This window comes from Cryptomeria japonica, chromosome 3, assembly GCF_030272615.1.
Source record: "Cryptomeria japonica chromosome 3, Sugi_1.0, whole genome shotgun sequence".
Classification (NCBI taxonomy): domain Eukaryota; kingdom Viridiplantae; phylum Streptophyta; class Pinopsida; order Cupressales; family Cupressaceae; genus Cryptomeria; species Cryptomeria japonica.
In genome coordinates this window covers 735,270,267-735,285,249 of record NC_081407.1, presented here as the reverse complement: position 1 = coordinate 735,285,249, position 14,983 = coordinate 735,270,267, and the positions used below count along the sequence as shown (strand labels likewise).

Sequence of the window (14,983 nt, the reverse complement as noted above, 5' to 3'; positions counted from 1 at the left end):
GAATCCTCTTTGATTCCATAGATATGGTGGGTCATGAAAATGTTGTTCAAGTCATTATAGACAATGCAAAGGTTTGTAGGGCTGCAAGTGCTTTGGTTGAGCAAAGATATGCACACATTTTTTGGACACCATGCACCGTACACTCCCTCAACTTGGTGATGCAAGCATTTGGCACTCAAATAGAGTGGGTGAAGGAAATATACCAAGAGGGTGAGGAGATCCAAATGTTTGTGACAAACCACCATATGTCACAAGCTATTTTCAAGAGTTTCTTGAAGTTGGAATTGCGGAAGGTAAATTTAATTAATTTTATTTATGCCATGTTTAATATGTATATAATATTTTTTAATGTGTTGTTGACATATTTTTAACATGAACCTAGGTTGCTGAGACCTGATTTTCATCACATACAATAGTGATGAGACGACTTTTGAAGGTGAAACAAGCATTGAGTGCCATGGTTATTAGTAACCAATGGGGTGTTTGGAAGCAATCAATTTTACAAAGGGCCCAAAAGGTTAAGACTTAAGTCATTGATCCTGGATGACAATTGGTGGGATCGTGTGGTATATGTCTTGAATTTCACTGAGCCTATCATGTGTATGATCATGTATACTGATACAAATACAACATGTTTGGGGGAAGTCTATGATGGCATGGTCACCATGATAGAAAAAATCAAAGTCATAATAGAAAAAAAAAGAGAATGACCTCAAAGAAGTATTTTTCAAAAGGGTGGAAAAAATCATTCTTCATCGTTGGAACAAGATGACCGTGCCATTGCACCTCCTTGCACATGCATTATCCCCCAAGTGCTATGGCAATGAAGTACTTTTTTTGCCAGGGAGAAATCCATCATATAGAGATTTTGAAGTTGCTATTGGATACACGCGAGCATTTGCTAGACTCTTCATAGATCCTGAAGTGGTGGAAAGGGTTAGGAAAGAGTTTGATTTATTTATCTCAGGAAGAAGTCATAGTCCTTTTGCAATTAATGACCAATCCAAAATGGATGGTATTAATTGGTGGTACCTCCATAGTCAAGATTATATGTTCCTCTGAAAGATGCCAACTAGGGATTGGCACAAATCTGATCTGATTGGTTTGTCTCAACTGAATATTTGACCAGCGATATAATTTTTTGGTTTTCATGAGGTTCTTTTGGTTTTTATGTGTTTTTGAGGTTTTTGAATGATAGAATAAATAATGCAGTTTTGGAAATCAATATAGAAACAATTTACAACTACTGACATTAAATTTCAGGATGTCTGATTTATTAACAGCTAATAACAAATGCCAAGAATAAATGAATTTCAACACTACCATGCCAAATTGGCCTACTAGGAGTCCAACGCCTTGCGTGGAGGGCTTCTTAATTGACTTTATTGAATGAAGATGCTGCTACAGAAGCTTCCAAGATGCTCTAACTGCTCCAACATGTTTTATTCTCCCAACTAATAATTATCAAAAACAATTGAATGAATAATTGACAATTTTGAAGCCTATTCTGAAATCTTGCCAGGAGAGATCACCAAATTGACCCTATTTTCCCCACTAATTCGCTGATGTAGCTCCAGTATGATGCAATTTCTCCAAACAAACCCTTGACTTCTTCTTATTTGCTGCTGACAATAAATTTTGAGCTATAAAACTGAATCTAAACCCTTGCATTTATTTTTTATGGTCCCCAGGCAAGAGATGATGGTACGGCCCTACCTGAAGTGGTACGATCTGCAAATCAGACTGCTAAACTTGCTGCAAACCGTTTACAAACTGCCCAGAATTGCTGGATCGGACTGGCCAGAGCTGAGGAAGGTGGTTTTTTGCAGATTATGACCCTTAATGGTCAAATACTGTTCATACAATGCTACCATGGTGTTGCTAGAAGTGTGGGATTTCGTCCACACATTCAAATTTGGAAGGGATTTCGTCCTCCAATGGCTGCCATAGCTAATACGTGCTGTTGCAGACCTCAAATCATCAAATAGAAGAAAAATAATGAATCAAGATACCTCCAAAATGAATCGCCTCCTTTCCTTCATACCTCTAAACCCTACATCGAACTTCCAAGGGTATCATTTTTAAGATTCCAAGGAATCTTCTTCTCTCAAAAGCCACGCCCAGCCTGAAGGTTATTTCATCATTAACATTTGTCCACCTTTTTAAAATGTTTTATACTCCTAGGGACGTACAAGGTAACTTTTAATATAAAGTTACTTATTCAATCATAAAGTAACTTATAAAGTTACTTTTGTAAAATAAAGTTATAACTTCATAAAGTTACTTATATTAAAATTTTCTATTAATAGGAAAAAGTAACTTATAACCTCTTATAAGCTTATATAAGCTTTTATTATAAACTTTATTTGAATAAGTCTTCACCAGGCTCCAAAATTGATCAAGTATAGCTCCTCCTGGTGAGCCAAACATCTCCTATCCACTGATTTCACTTCTGTAGGTGGCTAACAGGTGAAACTAGGACTCTTGAGCGATCACTGGAAAAATGGGGACATTACATCCTCCAACCTCTTGCAATTATGATTCTATCATAGGTTGTTTTACTTCTTATTTTTAACATTTGTATTGTAGACTTTAGCACTTAACATTCTTTAATTTATTTTTTATCTTTTATTTCTAAGTTTTGTTGGTTTTCTCTCCAATTTCAACAAATTGCAAGTTCTTCTATTGCTGAACAAAATTGGAGTACATACTCCTTTATCCACTCAGTAAAGCGTAACTAGTTGGCTTCGAAAAGTGCATAAGACTTGGTTTATATTCATTTCAATTTGCATCTTCTAACACATAAGGAACAACAATACAAGGATAGGTCAATGAAGCTTTGGGATGTAACCCTTGAGTGTACCAACTTGGATGCAACTATTGATGATCTGGCTAGAGTCACTATGGATAATGGTGATGAGATACCTACACTTGATGCACCCAGTGGGAGTGGCACTGCTTTGGGTTCAAATGATTTTGAATTTGAACTTGAAGCAAATGATGATGATCTTGACAATTTTTTTTGACCTTTGGGTTTGTGCTAAATTGGAAATAAAAATTGTATTGTGCATTATTTAAAATTTTTAATTTTATTTTTATATAAAAATTGAAGTATTGTATGTTATTTATTCAATATACTAATATTATATATAGACTACATATATTCATATGTATATAGTAATATAGTATTTACTATTTAGTCTCAAAATAGAAAATAAACCATATAATATATTCATATTTTAATTAATTTATTTTTATAGAGTTCATTTTTAATGCTAAATATTAATTTTTAAAATGAAAAAAAAGTGTTAAATATAGAACATCTATATCAAAATACATTGAACAATGAAGGTTAAAAATAGAAATTAGAACATATATATGAGTAGTGTTGTCGACCCACTTAGGACTATAGGACTATGGCAGCTATTGAGCTGTGGTGCCAAATACCCTTTCATAACTTCGTTTACCTTGTTTGCATCCCTATTTGCAGAAACAAAAATGAAAAAACATTCGAATGGACTTTTGTGAATGTTTTCATTGCTCCTGTGGTTCAAAATTGGCATGTAATATTAACTGAAGGAATTGGGTGTCATGTTTTATTGTTTTCTGCAATTGAGAAGTCAATGAGAAATCCATTGATGCTTGGAATCACCTTGGAATCATTCTACAAACACCACGTCATGGGTGGAATTGTATGGGTTTGGGAGGTGTTTGGAAAAAATGGTTTAATGTGATAAATGACAAACCTTGGGCAATTTCACACATTTTCTTGTCCATTCCAATTTTGGGATGTTTTGTAATCGAAATTGGCAAATAACTTTGTTGATTCAGCAACTTAGATTGTTGACCTTATCCATGGATGAAAAAAATTATGGTTTTGTTATGAAACTTACTCCTCTCTTGGGGATGTCCATGCAGAAGTGCTTTAAAAGTATTGCAGATGGTTGTTGTTAAGCCTTCCAATGCTTTTGTGGGTCATCAATTGAGAAAACACACCATTGTATTTCTTTTTTTTTTTTCGCTTTTAGCTATTTTAAGATTTTCTTTCACCATGCATTAGGCCATTTCAACGATTGATGCGTTCCTTTAACTCTGTTCTGTTGTGAAGAGTGAGCTGCTTTTGAATGCAAGTTTTGGTGCAAAATTTTAGAAATGTGTTTGATTAATATTTTCCCCATCCTCACCTTGATTTTTGTATAGTAATCTGATTTCTTTTTTCACTTGGATCTTGAATGACATCTTTCAACATTGGAACAATCAAGATTTTATATCTGTTCGAGGAAAAAAACTGCCAAAAATCTTTGTAAAATCATCAACAAACATTAGGACATGCTTGGCACTTTCTAACAAAGCTGGCATCATGAGGGCCACCTTATCATCAATAGAGAAGCTTTAAATCTATTTGAATTTGCTAGATTCAAATTTTATTCAATGTTGTCTTTCTGAGATCACATCTTTAAAAAAATTTGTTACCTCTTGAATTGAAATTTCTTTCACACCGTTTTCCCTTTATTCAAGCGTTGGGATAGGCAACACAGAGATGGCATTGTGAATTTTGTGATTTTCCATTGTTGTCAAAGCTCCTAACTTATTAGAACTGCATCTAAGAAATTTATTCCTCCCCTGGCATCTGACAACACTTGCCATCTTATCTCATACCTAAAATGTTTTCACATTTTTCCAAATCTATTTATTTCTCGAGTCTACAATATTGCTTGTGTTTGGTAATTATGGCAAATGGCATTCATATAATCCAAGATGCTTTATAATAGCAGTCACACAACATTCCTCTTGGTTTTTAAACATTCCAAAATATTGGAATCTATCTCTTTCACTCTCATTGGTTTTCTTGGTTTCTCTCCCTTTGGATACACATGTTAATTGAAATTTTCAAAGGATGCAATCTTTAGTTCTTTTGGAGTATGTGAGTGATATCATTTTGGAGTTAGAATATGGAAATTAGTAATGTTTGCAATCAATTATTGATCAAATAACCATGTTTCTAAGATATTCTTGTTACAAGAATGTTGAATTGATTTGAATAATATTTCTTTGTAATACGGATAGAGATTTTTAGAATTCAAAATTTACTGGATATATTAATACATAAGAAGGATTTGGACTGGTCTCAATCTGTTTTACAATCAGTCTAGGATTGTTGCCACATCTCAATAATATGTAGTTCTGAACACAACTTTTATTTTGTCTTGGAAACTGCACAACAATTGGGAATGATTTAAATTGAATCAGCCAGTGATTTTTATTTTGGTCAAACATGGGATGTGCCCTCTTTCTACTCACAAAATTGGAGGCCAATGAATGAACTTGAATGAATACTTGTCTGGAAACACAAAGAACTGGACATCTCATGTTATTGATTTTGAAAGTGGGGAAAATGTCGCTTAGCATGCTTATATATTTGTTTGGTTCTTGTGCAGTAAATATCAGCATAAGGATGGATGCTTGTGTGCAGTCTGTGTTGCAAGACGGCGCAGATATGCACGTGAAGAAAATGCTCATCTTGCCAAGGGCCAAGCTATAATGGTTGATGCTGACATGTCAGAGAAGATGAACGAAAAAGTCAGTACTTGTTGGACTCTTTCTTGGTTTACTGTATTTCATCTTGAAATGAGCATGTTATGAAATTTAATCTTACTTTGCATCCTATTTGAAAATATAATGCTCCCAAACTTTTGGCCTGGGCATTACTTAGAGCCAGTAGTCTTTTTTGAAAATGGTGGTTTACAACTTTATGCTAGATGGGTAATGAGTAGGTGCTTTAGGGATTGTTGGGGGCTAGTGTTAGGTGTCAGTCTAATAAAGTTAGGACACCCTACTTTGGGAAGTGGGATGAACTTGGTGAAGGTTCATCCAAAATTTACAATATTATTAACTTTCTGTTAGTTTTGCTTGTGTTAGGTGTTTGGGAATAACTTGATGCTAAACAGGATCCATGGTCTCCGTAAGATGGACAAAGTAGTCATGCTTATTTGTTGTGCTAAATTCTAATGTTAAGGTCTGAATCATTTCATCTAGTGGATGATGATTAACTCTATCTAGATTCATCCAAAATTTACAATATTATTAACTTTCTGTTAGTTTTGCTTGTGTTAGGTGTTTGGGAATAACTTGATGCTAAACAGGATCCATGGTCTCCGTAAGATGGACAAAGTAGTCATGCTTATTTGTTGTGCTAAATTCTAATGTTAAGGTCTGAATCATTTCATCTAGTGGATGATGATTAACTCTATCTAGATTTTGTTATTTATGCACAGTTTTCATAGACACATGGTTTTGCAAATACAGGTTTCCTAGTAATAGAAGTGCATTTTCCCTGATTTACATTTTGTTCCAATGTTCCATATGCCTAGGTATCATTGTAGCTGCTGACAATTGCTGTGTAGAAACGTGATGTGTTTTGCTTCTCTTTTTTGTGACTGTCAACATAACTCCAAGATACAGTTTTCATTATCACTGCTATTTATGAGCATCTCATGTTGCATTTTATTGTGGCAGTCACGTGATAATATGTTTTCATTTCGTATGCTTCAACAGTTTATATTTAATTTTTTAAACCATAAAATGCCTTTCCTTATTAAGTAAATGAATAAATAAAAAATAAATAACCTTCCACACAAAAGCATATTATTAATTAACAAGGTTGCCAAGAGACCGGTACTGGTATTGATATTGGTACCAGAACGTCTATTTTTGGAAATAGGGGATGGGGTAGTTGGAAAGCCTTTTTTTAATATAACTTAATAATTTATAGAAAATATCTGACATTGAACTTTCAAAACAAGAACAATGGTAAAGTTTAACTTTAACTTTAAAGTTTAAATACACAAATGACAAATGCCATAGTGTCAAAGAGTTCACAATTCACACTACATATTTGATATTAGATTACATATTGAAATTTAGAAATCTTGATAGCTGTAGTATTGAAAATTGTAACCGGTACAATTTACACCTCATGTTTGTGCTCCTACTTTAGCATGTCCCATTTTCATTCCCCCCAGGCCCGTTTTGGCCCCATTTTGCTCCAACCCTGATGTCACTTGTTGACACCACTGGGTGGGCCTTGTCCCGGAGGTTGTACTCCTCTATTTCCTGATTGGCTGGTCTTGATTTTGGAGGACCAGGGCATGGAGCGCCTTGGTATTGGACTAGGGTACCCCAAAATGTCCTGGCCCCCCATAATGTGGACCCAATTTGAAATGGGGCAAATACTCTCCCCCCTCCCTGATAGATTTTGGTCCCCGTGGCTACACTTGACTGTTGGAGGTCGACCTAATCGGTAAATTACCTAGGGAACCCTATATAAAGACATCCTATCAATTCATTTTGGATCTAAGATTCCATACCTAACATTCGTGCATTTGTGAAACATTCATCATTAAGAATTTTCAGAGATTCAAGGCTGCATTTCATCTTTCAAGCATTGTGGAGCAAAGTTGCATCAATCTTCATGCAAGCATGTGTGTGTGATTAGGTTTTTAATGTTCATGCGTTTGTCATGCCATGACATTCAATATTTGTGATTACATTCAAAGAGCATTGCATCATCATCAACAATTGCAGATCTAAAGTATATCTCCTTAGCATTTACTTTAGTATTTACATTATTCAATTCAAGGTTAATTCCTAAACTGGGGTTTGACCTAAGTAAAGCCCCTATCCACAACCCTATTTCCTTTCTTTCTGTGTTCAAGGAACAAGCTCAGGAGTTGTACTCCGGGATTCTGACAGAGTCGACAACGACGAATAGTTTCAGCTTTTGACGAAGTAAAATTTGGAGGACTAGGGCGAATTTGCACTACCTGGTCTTGGTAAATCAGGTCGAACTTCTGGGAACAGGTTCTAAATATCTTATTTTACTTAGATCTCAGTTTGTGGCTCCGTGGGATATTTGTAGTAGTTTGTTTTCGACAATTTACTTCAATCATTCCTTGTTTTACCCTAATTTCACAATTACCATCCAATTTCAACTAGAAAGAGGGGGCAAACACATAACTAGTGAATCTAATAAGAATTTCAGCTCTTTCCTAATTTGTATTGTGGCTAGATCTTTTAGGTTCACCCCTCTTTCAGTGTAATGGTAAATTTTTTCTTGTTAGTGGATTTGTTATCTTAATCGAAACCCTAAGTCCAAATGTCATCCATTACATTAGCTTGATAAGCTCATACACAACTAAAAACAAAAATCAGAAATCTAACATCACTTCTATATTGTGATCATCCATATCAAGGTCCTCGACTATGATGCTCTACAAATACTTATCACTCTCAAATTCAAGTTCCCTTTTTTGGTAGTAGAATTGGGGGTAAATCACTATGGCCATCCGCTTCAACCACTTCATCCACCATGGTTGCATCTTCTCCATTAGGTGAAATTTGGTCCCATTTTGCTGAATGACTCTACTTGTCCCCAAGATCTACATGAGATAGAAGACAAAGTGGGTTCTTTGCTTTTTTTGATCATAATTGGTTCCTCTTTAGTGAATGAATAAAACCATAAGTACTCCAATTTCTCTCACAAGATGAAGAGCTAGCTACATGTGAGAGCAATATCATTGCAAATGATTGCAATTTAGGAGTTTCTCCTCCATGGTTTCACCACCACTCTATAGGATCTTTCTTTGCTTGCATATCATATAAAGTTTCCACAGGATAAAAATCACCATGCACACGTGAAATCTTATTCTATTGACTCATAACTGAAGCATCCTCACCTCAGCCATAAATCTTTTTTATTGCAGCCCCAAATCCCTTTATTACCTTTCTATTCTCCTATAGAACACTCTTATTGGTTACTTGTATATCATACCATTTAGGATTTAAGGCATAGACAACACAGTGAAGGAGTGTGTTATTTTGTTTGATTTTTCATGTATCTTTTCTTCTATCAAAGGATATAAAGAAAGATCTTTTGCATCTATTATTTTCTTAACTCCACACATGGAATCTTTTTCTTCATAAATTTCTCCCAAGCATGGCTTCTCTAGATCTGCAAATTTGATCACTTGACATATGGACTTGTTGTGACAAATCGCACATCGCCCCATTGCAAATGGGGACCCCTTGTTTTTGCTTTTTAGGGTAGTGTTTTGGTGTCTTAGGGTTTTGTCTCTAGTTTCTTGCCTTTGCAAAATGAGTCAATACTTTCAAAAATTAGAGGAGTCATCAAAATCAATAAGGAGAAAGAGTAGTCAAAAGAGTGTTTTGATGCTACGGATGTGCTCAGACAGGTCAAAGGAGTAAAAGCACAATTTTCTGGGATCAATTCTGACTTTCTTTTCTTAGGAAATTTGCTTTTTCTAAAAAAAGAAAGTTTTGTTTTTGGCATTTTGGGGCCAATCCAAGAGCTTGCTTTTTTGTTCTTTTTCTAAAAATAGAAAGTTGCTTTTTGCTTTTTTCTTTTTCCAGGATCACAAGTGATCATCAAGTCAGGAAAAATGTTAAGCCAAGAGAATTCATCCAAAACAAACCAGGTATGGAGCCATCTTTGAATCTAGAGGATAATTTAAAAAAAGATAACTGAAGATCACAAGAAAATGGCTAAGTCTGGAGCTTCAATCAAGAAATGCCTTGTTCAATCATCAAGATCACCCTTCCATGGAAGAATTTCCTGATTCCATGTGAAGTCCGCCGCATCATGGAATTTCTTGTTTCAAGTGTGAAGTTCGCTCTAACTATGAGGAATTTCCTTGACCTCATATGAAGTTCGCCCTCTCAAGGAAGAAATTCCTTGTCTAGACACCAAGTCTGCCCTAGGCAAGTGGAAAATCCTCAGAATCACATGAAGTCTGCCTAAGCCTTAGTGAAAATTCCTTGTTGGCATGTGAAGTCTGCCCTAGAATTGCTTAGGAAAATCCTTGAGTTGTGATGAAGTCCGCTCCAAGGTAAGAGAGAATTCTTGAATCCAACCCAATTCCAAGCTAGGAAACATGGAGAATCCATGAGTTGGTATGAAGTCCGTCCTCCTAATGAGGAGAATTCATTGATTGAAAGCTAAGTCCGCTCCATGTATTGGAAAATTCCTTGTCTTAACACCAAGTCCGCCCTTGCAATGAGGAAAATCCTTGTTTCACCATCAAGTCCGCCCTATGCTCAAGATGAGAAAATTCCCAACCAAGAGAAAATTCCGCCTTCTTAATGAGGAAATTCCTTTGATTCATAGCAAGTCCGCCTTGGCAACATGAAGAGTATCCCTAAACAAGTAGTAAGTCCACCTAGGAATTGAGAAAATTCCTTGTTTAAGTACAAAGTCCGCCCTAGGTGGATAAAGGGAAAATTCGGCAAGTGTTGGTGGATTAAAGCAAAAGAATTAAAATCGAGATAAAGTTAGCCATAAGGAGGTTTTTTTTGGCTGTGTTGAAAGTTCAAAATCAAGATAAAATTCGTCATAAGAAGAAGTTTCTAGAAGAAAGCAAGATATTGCCTTTGAGATCATAGAGCAAAAAAGAAAGGGAAGGTTTGATTTGGTGTTCAAAACATGACCGTATTTGTTTCCAAAAAAAACATTAAAACAAAAAAGCAAAGCAGAGCAAGGGTTTGACTTCTCTATAAACAGCATTGGCATTCATGTAACTCACAAGTTGCTTCTCAAGGTTGAAAGTTGAAGTTTAGGAAAGAATCACTTTCAAGCATTAAGGCGAATTTTGAAGTGAATTGCAGGTGCAAGTCAATATTTAGAGGAATTTGGACTAATTCCTACATTTGGAGACAAAGTTGGAAGCAATTTAAGGAATTTCATCAAAATTTTCAGGTTTACAAAGGATTGAAGGCAGATTTTCAGAATTTCAGTTTCTTTCACACTTCAAGATTTCCTTCTTTTAGTCTGAATTTCTAATTTTGCAGACTTGCACAAGAACTTTCCATCTCAAATTCTTCGAATTTCACTTAAGATCAATGTTGCTTTTTTCATTTTTATGGTTTTTACAGTTTTGGAGGCAGAAAATTTCATAATCAGACTTAATTTTAATTTTCAGAATTTTTTAATTTCATAATCAGAGTTGATTTCACAATTTCCAAAATTTCATGAAGTCTGATTTTTAGCTTTAATTTCATAATCACACTTAACTTAGTCTGATTTTTGGTTTGATTTCAAGAATTTCATGAGTTAAATCAGAGTTATTCTTCGAAATTACTTTAAGCAAATATCAAACCCCCCTTTATTCTTTTCTAACTTAGGAATTTTTCATGTTTTTCTGGTGGTAGATTTCAGCTCAAGGAGGGATTTCCAGAAAGTCGTAGATGAAGTTCAACAACAAAGGACCACACCTGGAATCTAAGATCGTAACAAAGTGGATGAAGGTTGGAGATATTGACCTTGGCCATGTGGACCTCGATGACTTAAAGAAAAGAATGTATGGGCATACAAGATGATGAGAAATGGAATTGTTCAAGCATTTGGATTTCCTCCAGCTATGAAGTGCTACGAGTTGATAGTAGAATGCGCCAAACATTGCAACGTCCAAGAGAGACAAGTTGTGACACCTGATGGCAGAGTGCTGGCCTACCTTGGAGAGATGGCCATCGAAGAAGCATTTGGCATTCCAGATTATCATTCCACCATATACAAGACCAAGGAGGAAGCTTTAAGAATTGTTGAAGCAAAACTTTCCTCTTGTGCTGAAATAATGAACAAGCAATGGTTGCAAAAGCCAAGGGCTCATAATACTAAAATGCTTAAAAAACTTTTCAGGATGGATTTCATAGAAGAGTATGGAGACCTCATCCTGTTGCTAAACAGAGTCACATGAAGTCCTCAAACCTCCTCATTTGAGCCTTGGATGTTCTACTTCGTTGAAGAAATCACTTCCAGTGTCAAGATGATAAATTGGGCAAAAATAATTAGTGATAGCATAGATGAGCAGCTAAGACAAATGGTGCACACGAAGACTTTTTACATGAGTTCTTACATCATGTACATGCTGGCAAGATGTTACAGATATAAGGGATTGATTTGCAAAGGTGTTGTGGGAAACAAGGAGGGTCAATTCAAAGCATATGATCGCTATACGCAATTGCATGTACAAGAGAAATCCCATTTCAAAAGAGTCAATGATGCATTCCTAATGTACATCACCAGGATATTTCAAGGAGGCACTCATCAACGATTGACACAAGAGGCCAAAGATTTGATAAGCAGGTTTGGATCTTGGTACATTCAATTCCCCAGATTCACATACCTGAGGGTCCAAGGATTCACAGGATGCCCACACAAACTTCCAAGATATCCTACAAATAAAATGGTACTACTAGAGGTCATTAGACAATTGGACACAAATGAGAAAATCCAAAGAGGTAAGAAAAAGGCTGGAATTTCTTTTCCCCTATTCATTGGAAAGATCAAACAGTCAGCTGATAAAGCAAGATGTAGAAATGCAATGGTATCCATTCTTCTTCTACCAATTAAGGTCTAACTTTGATCCCCATCATCATATTGGGATGGTAAACAAAAGAAAGTATAAACACAGAGTTGATCTTGAAGATTTGTGGGCCAATGCAACTGATGAGTATGAAATAAGAAAGAGAATGTGGTCCAGGATATTAGTAAGCATGATTGTAACAATTGGACTTTTCCCCATACCAGATCAGCTGGAGGATGATGGAAATTTCACCCAGCCACGCTATGAAGAAGAAAAAGTTAAACCTCTTCCTGCAATAGATTGGTCTGGACCTAAGCTTTTAGATTTGGATACATTGATGAGGCCAGTAATGAAATTCACTAAGTGGTGAGTGGATCAACAAACTCACAAATTAAAGGAGAAGAATACTGCTTTCACCTATGGTTTAATGGGAGGCATGGATTCCTGTTCTTCCGATGAGGATGAAGTGACTCACGATGCTGAGAAACTAGAAAGTGGAAAATCTAGGAGAAGGAAAGATACAATAGAGAGTTCACTAAGGCCAAGAAGAAAGAAGACTTCAAATGAGGAGACTATACACAAGAAGCAGAGAGCAAATAATGCATCTCCCTCTACCAATACTTCTTTGGTTGAAGAAGTTGGTTCGTCCACAAATAGGGACAAAGTTCCAGTTGTAGATGATCTACAAATTGAGATGAAAATTCCTCCAATTCGTGAAGAACCAAATGAAGAACCAGTTCGACAACAAATTGCTCCCGATGTCCCTGATAATCCAGTGACAGTAATGGATGAGGAATTAGAGAATATTGAAGTTGATATCTTGGAAGGAGATTTTCAGGAGGGAATGATTTCTGCACTTAGGGGAATTGAAGGAATTGAGGGAAATCATGTAAATGAAGAAGATGATGGCATTGAACAACCAACAGTACAAGATTGGTTACTAGCAAGAATGAAAAAGAAAGCTGTTGTAGAAGTCCAACCAGTGGACGATTCAACAAAATTCTTAGCCAGATTGAACCGGCCTGTGGAAAAGAAGGCAAAGAAATATTCCTTAATCCATAAGGATGGCACATGATCTCGCTTAGTACAGGTGGCCATTCCAAAGGTTGACAAAGCAAAAGAGGACATCATTCCCGAAGATTACGAACTAATGACTATGGACATAGGTCCTACTACAAAGAAACAAGAAGTCTAGGAGTTAGATGATCCAGTCAAGGCTATCAAGGGAAGGTTAATGAAAGAGGAAGAAAAGAAAAATAAACTCAAAGTGGAGAATGAACAATTGAAGGATTATATCCAACATTTGGTAAATCCTATTGGGAGAGAAGAGGCAGCAGTCACTCCAGCTTTGGCTCTTCCGCAAGAATCACTTGAGAATTTTGAAGGAATGAAGACGACAACTCAAGAGGCCAAGGAATGGATTGTAGAAGTTGTAGACAAGGCTATCAAATTTGTGGAAGAATTGGCATAGGTCTATGGTTGGATCTCTTCTTTCATATATAGTTGAGTTTTGAGAGGATTTTCAAACTGTCCAAGAAAAGACAATTCCATTTTTGAAGGTATTGAAAGGAATCCTTGAGCATGACTTGGTCAATGGAAATGTAATTGATGCCGGAACATCATATGACTTCAGCACATGGTATCATACCTTGGTGGCTAGAGAAGTCTTGGAGAAGATGAAGATTGATGGTGCCAGAATAGGGGAAACAATCAAAGTTGCCCAAGATAGGGTCTTCATCTTGGTTTCTAATGTGCTCGAGCAGGAAATAGTCCGAGACAAGATGTAGAGAACTTGGAAGCCAAAGTTCAAAGAACTTCTTCACTTCTACAAATCCAATCCAAAAACAACATTTTAGCAAGGCATCCGCATTTCTGTCCATTGAGGATGGTTTTCAAAAACTGGAAATAGATTGGATAGCCACTTTTGCCACATGTCAAGATGAGATGGACCTGATGGAATACATGATTGACATTTTGCCAAGTGTCCCAATGGAAGAAGTCGACCCCATGGTGACTAAGCTCATTGAATTTTCTCCCAAAGAAAAAGGATGAGGGACACCCGCTTTTAGAAGAAAGTTGGATTTATTAGTTGTTTATTTCTCATTGGTCCGTTTTGGATAGCTATGTTAGCTTTCCCTTAATTAGAGTTTAATGTTTTAATCTTGGCCATCGATCTTAGATCAATTTGGGCCGTTGCTTTGTAATGGGGGTGTCTATATAAACCACCCTCCTCTCATTTGTAAAGGGAGAGATTTCAGAGAAATTGTTGTTGTGATACTTCTTAAGTAATAGACATAATTCATTGTTTAATATGTTGGTGAATCTTTGTCTACTTTTGCAAGTTAGCATGGTTTCTTGGCTCTCATTAGAATAGATTTTATTTTCAAGTTGATAGATTGAATGGATGATTTGATAAAATTGCTTAATGTGGAGTTGATGTGTTCATACTTTTTATAATTGGATGATTTTCAATTATTTTGCAAAGTTAGCCTGAACCAGTAAATGAAAACTTTACTTCTATTGCTATATTCATTGTTCAATATGTTGGTAAATATGAGTGATATAAAAATATTTTGAATTCCTTAGAAGATAGCTTTGTTCTTGTG

General features: G+C 35.9%; 1 protein-coding gene across 4 annotated transcripts in view; it reads left to right on the top strand.

Moving 5' to 3' along the window:
- Positions 1-14,983, top strand: part of LOC131074915 (uncharacterized) — a 168,793-nt gene that overhangs the window by 94,659 nt on the left and 59,151 nt on the right. For all 4 annotated transcript variants that reach the window (XM_058011655.2, XM_058011653.2, XM_058011652.2 and 1 more), the window contains exon 8: positions 5,439-5,580. In XM_058011655.2, coding sequence (XP_057867638.2) covers positions 5,439-5,580 — 142 coding nt within the window. The remainder of the gene's footprint in view (positions 1-5,438; positions 5,581-14,983) is intronic.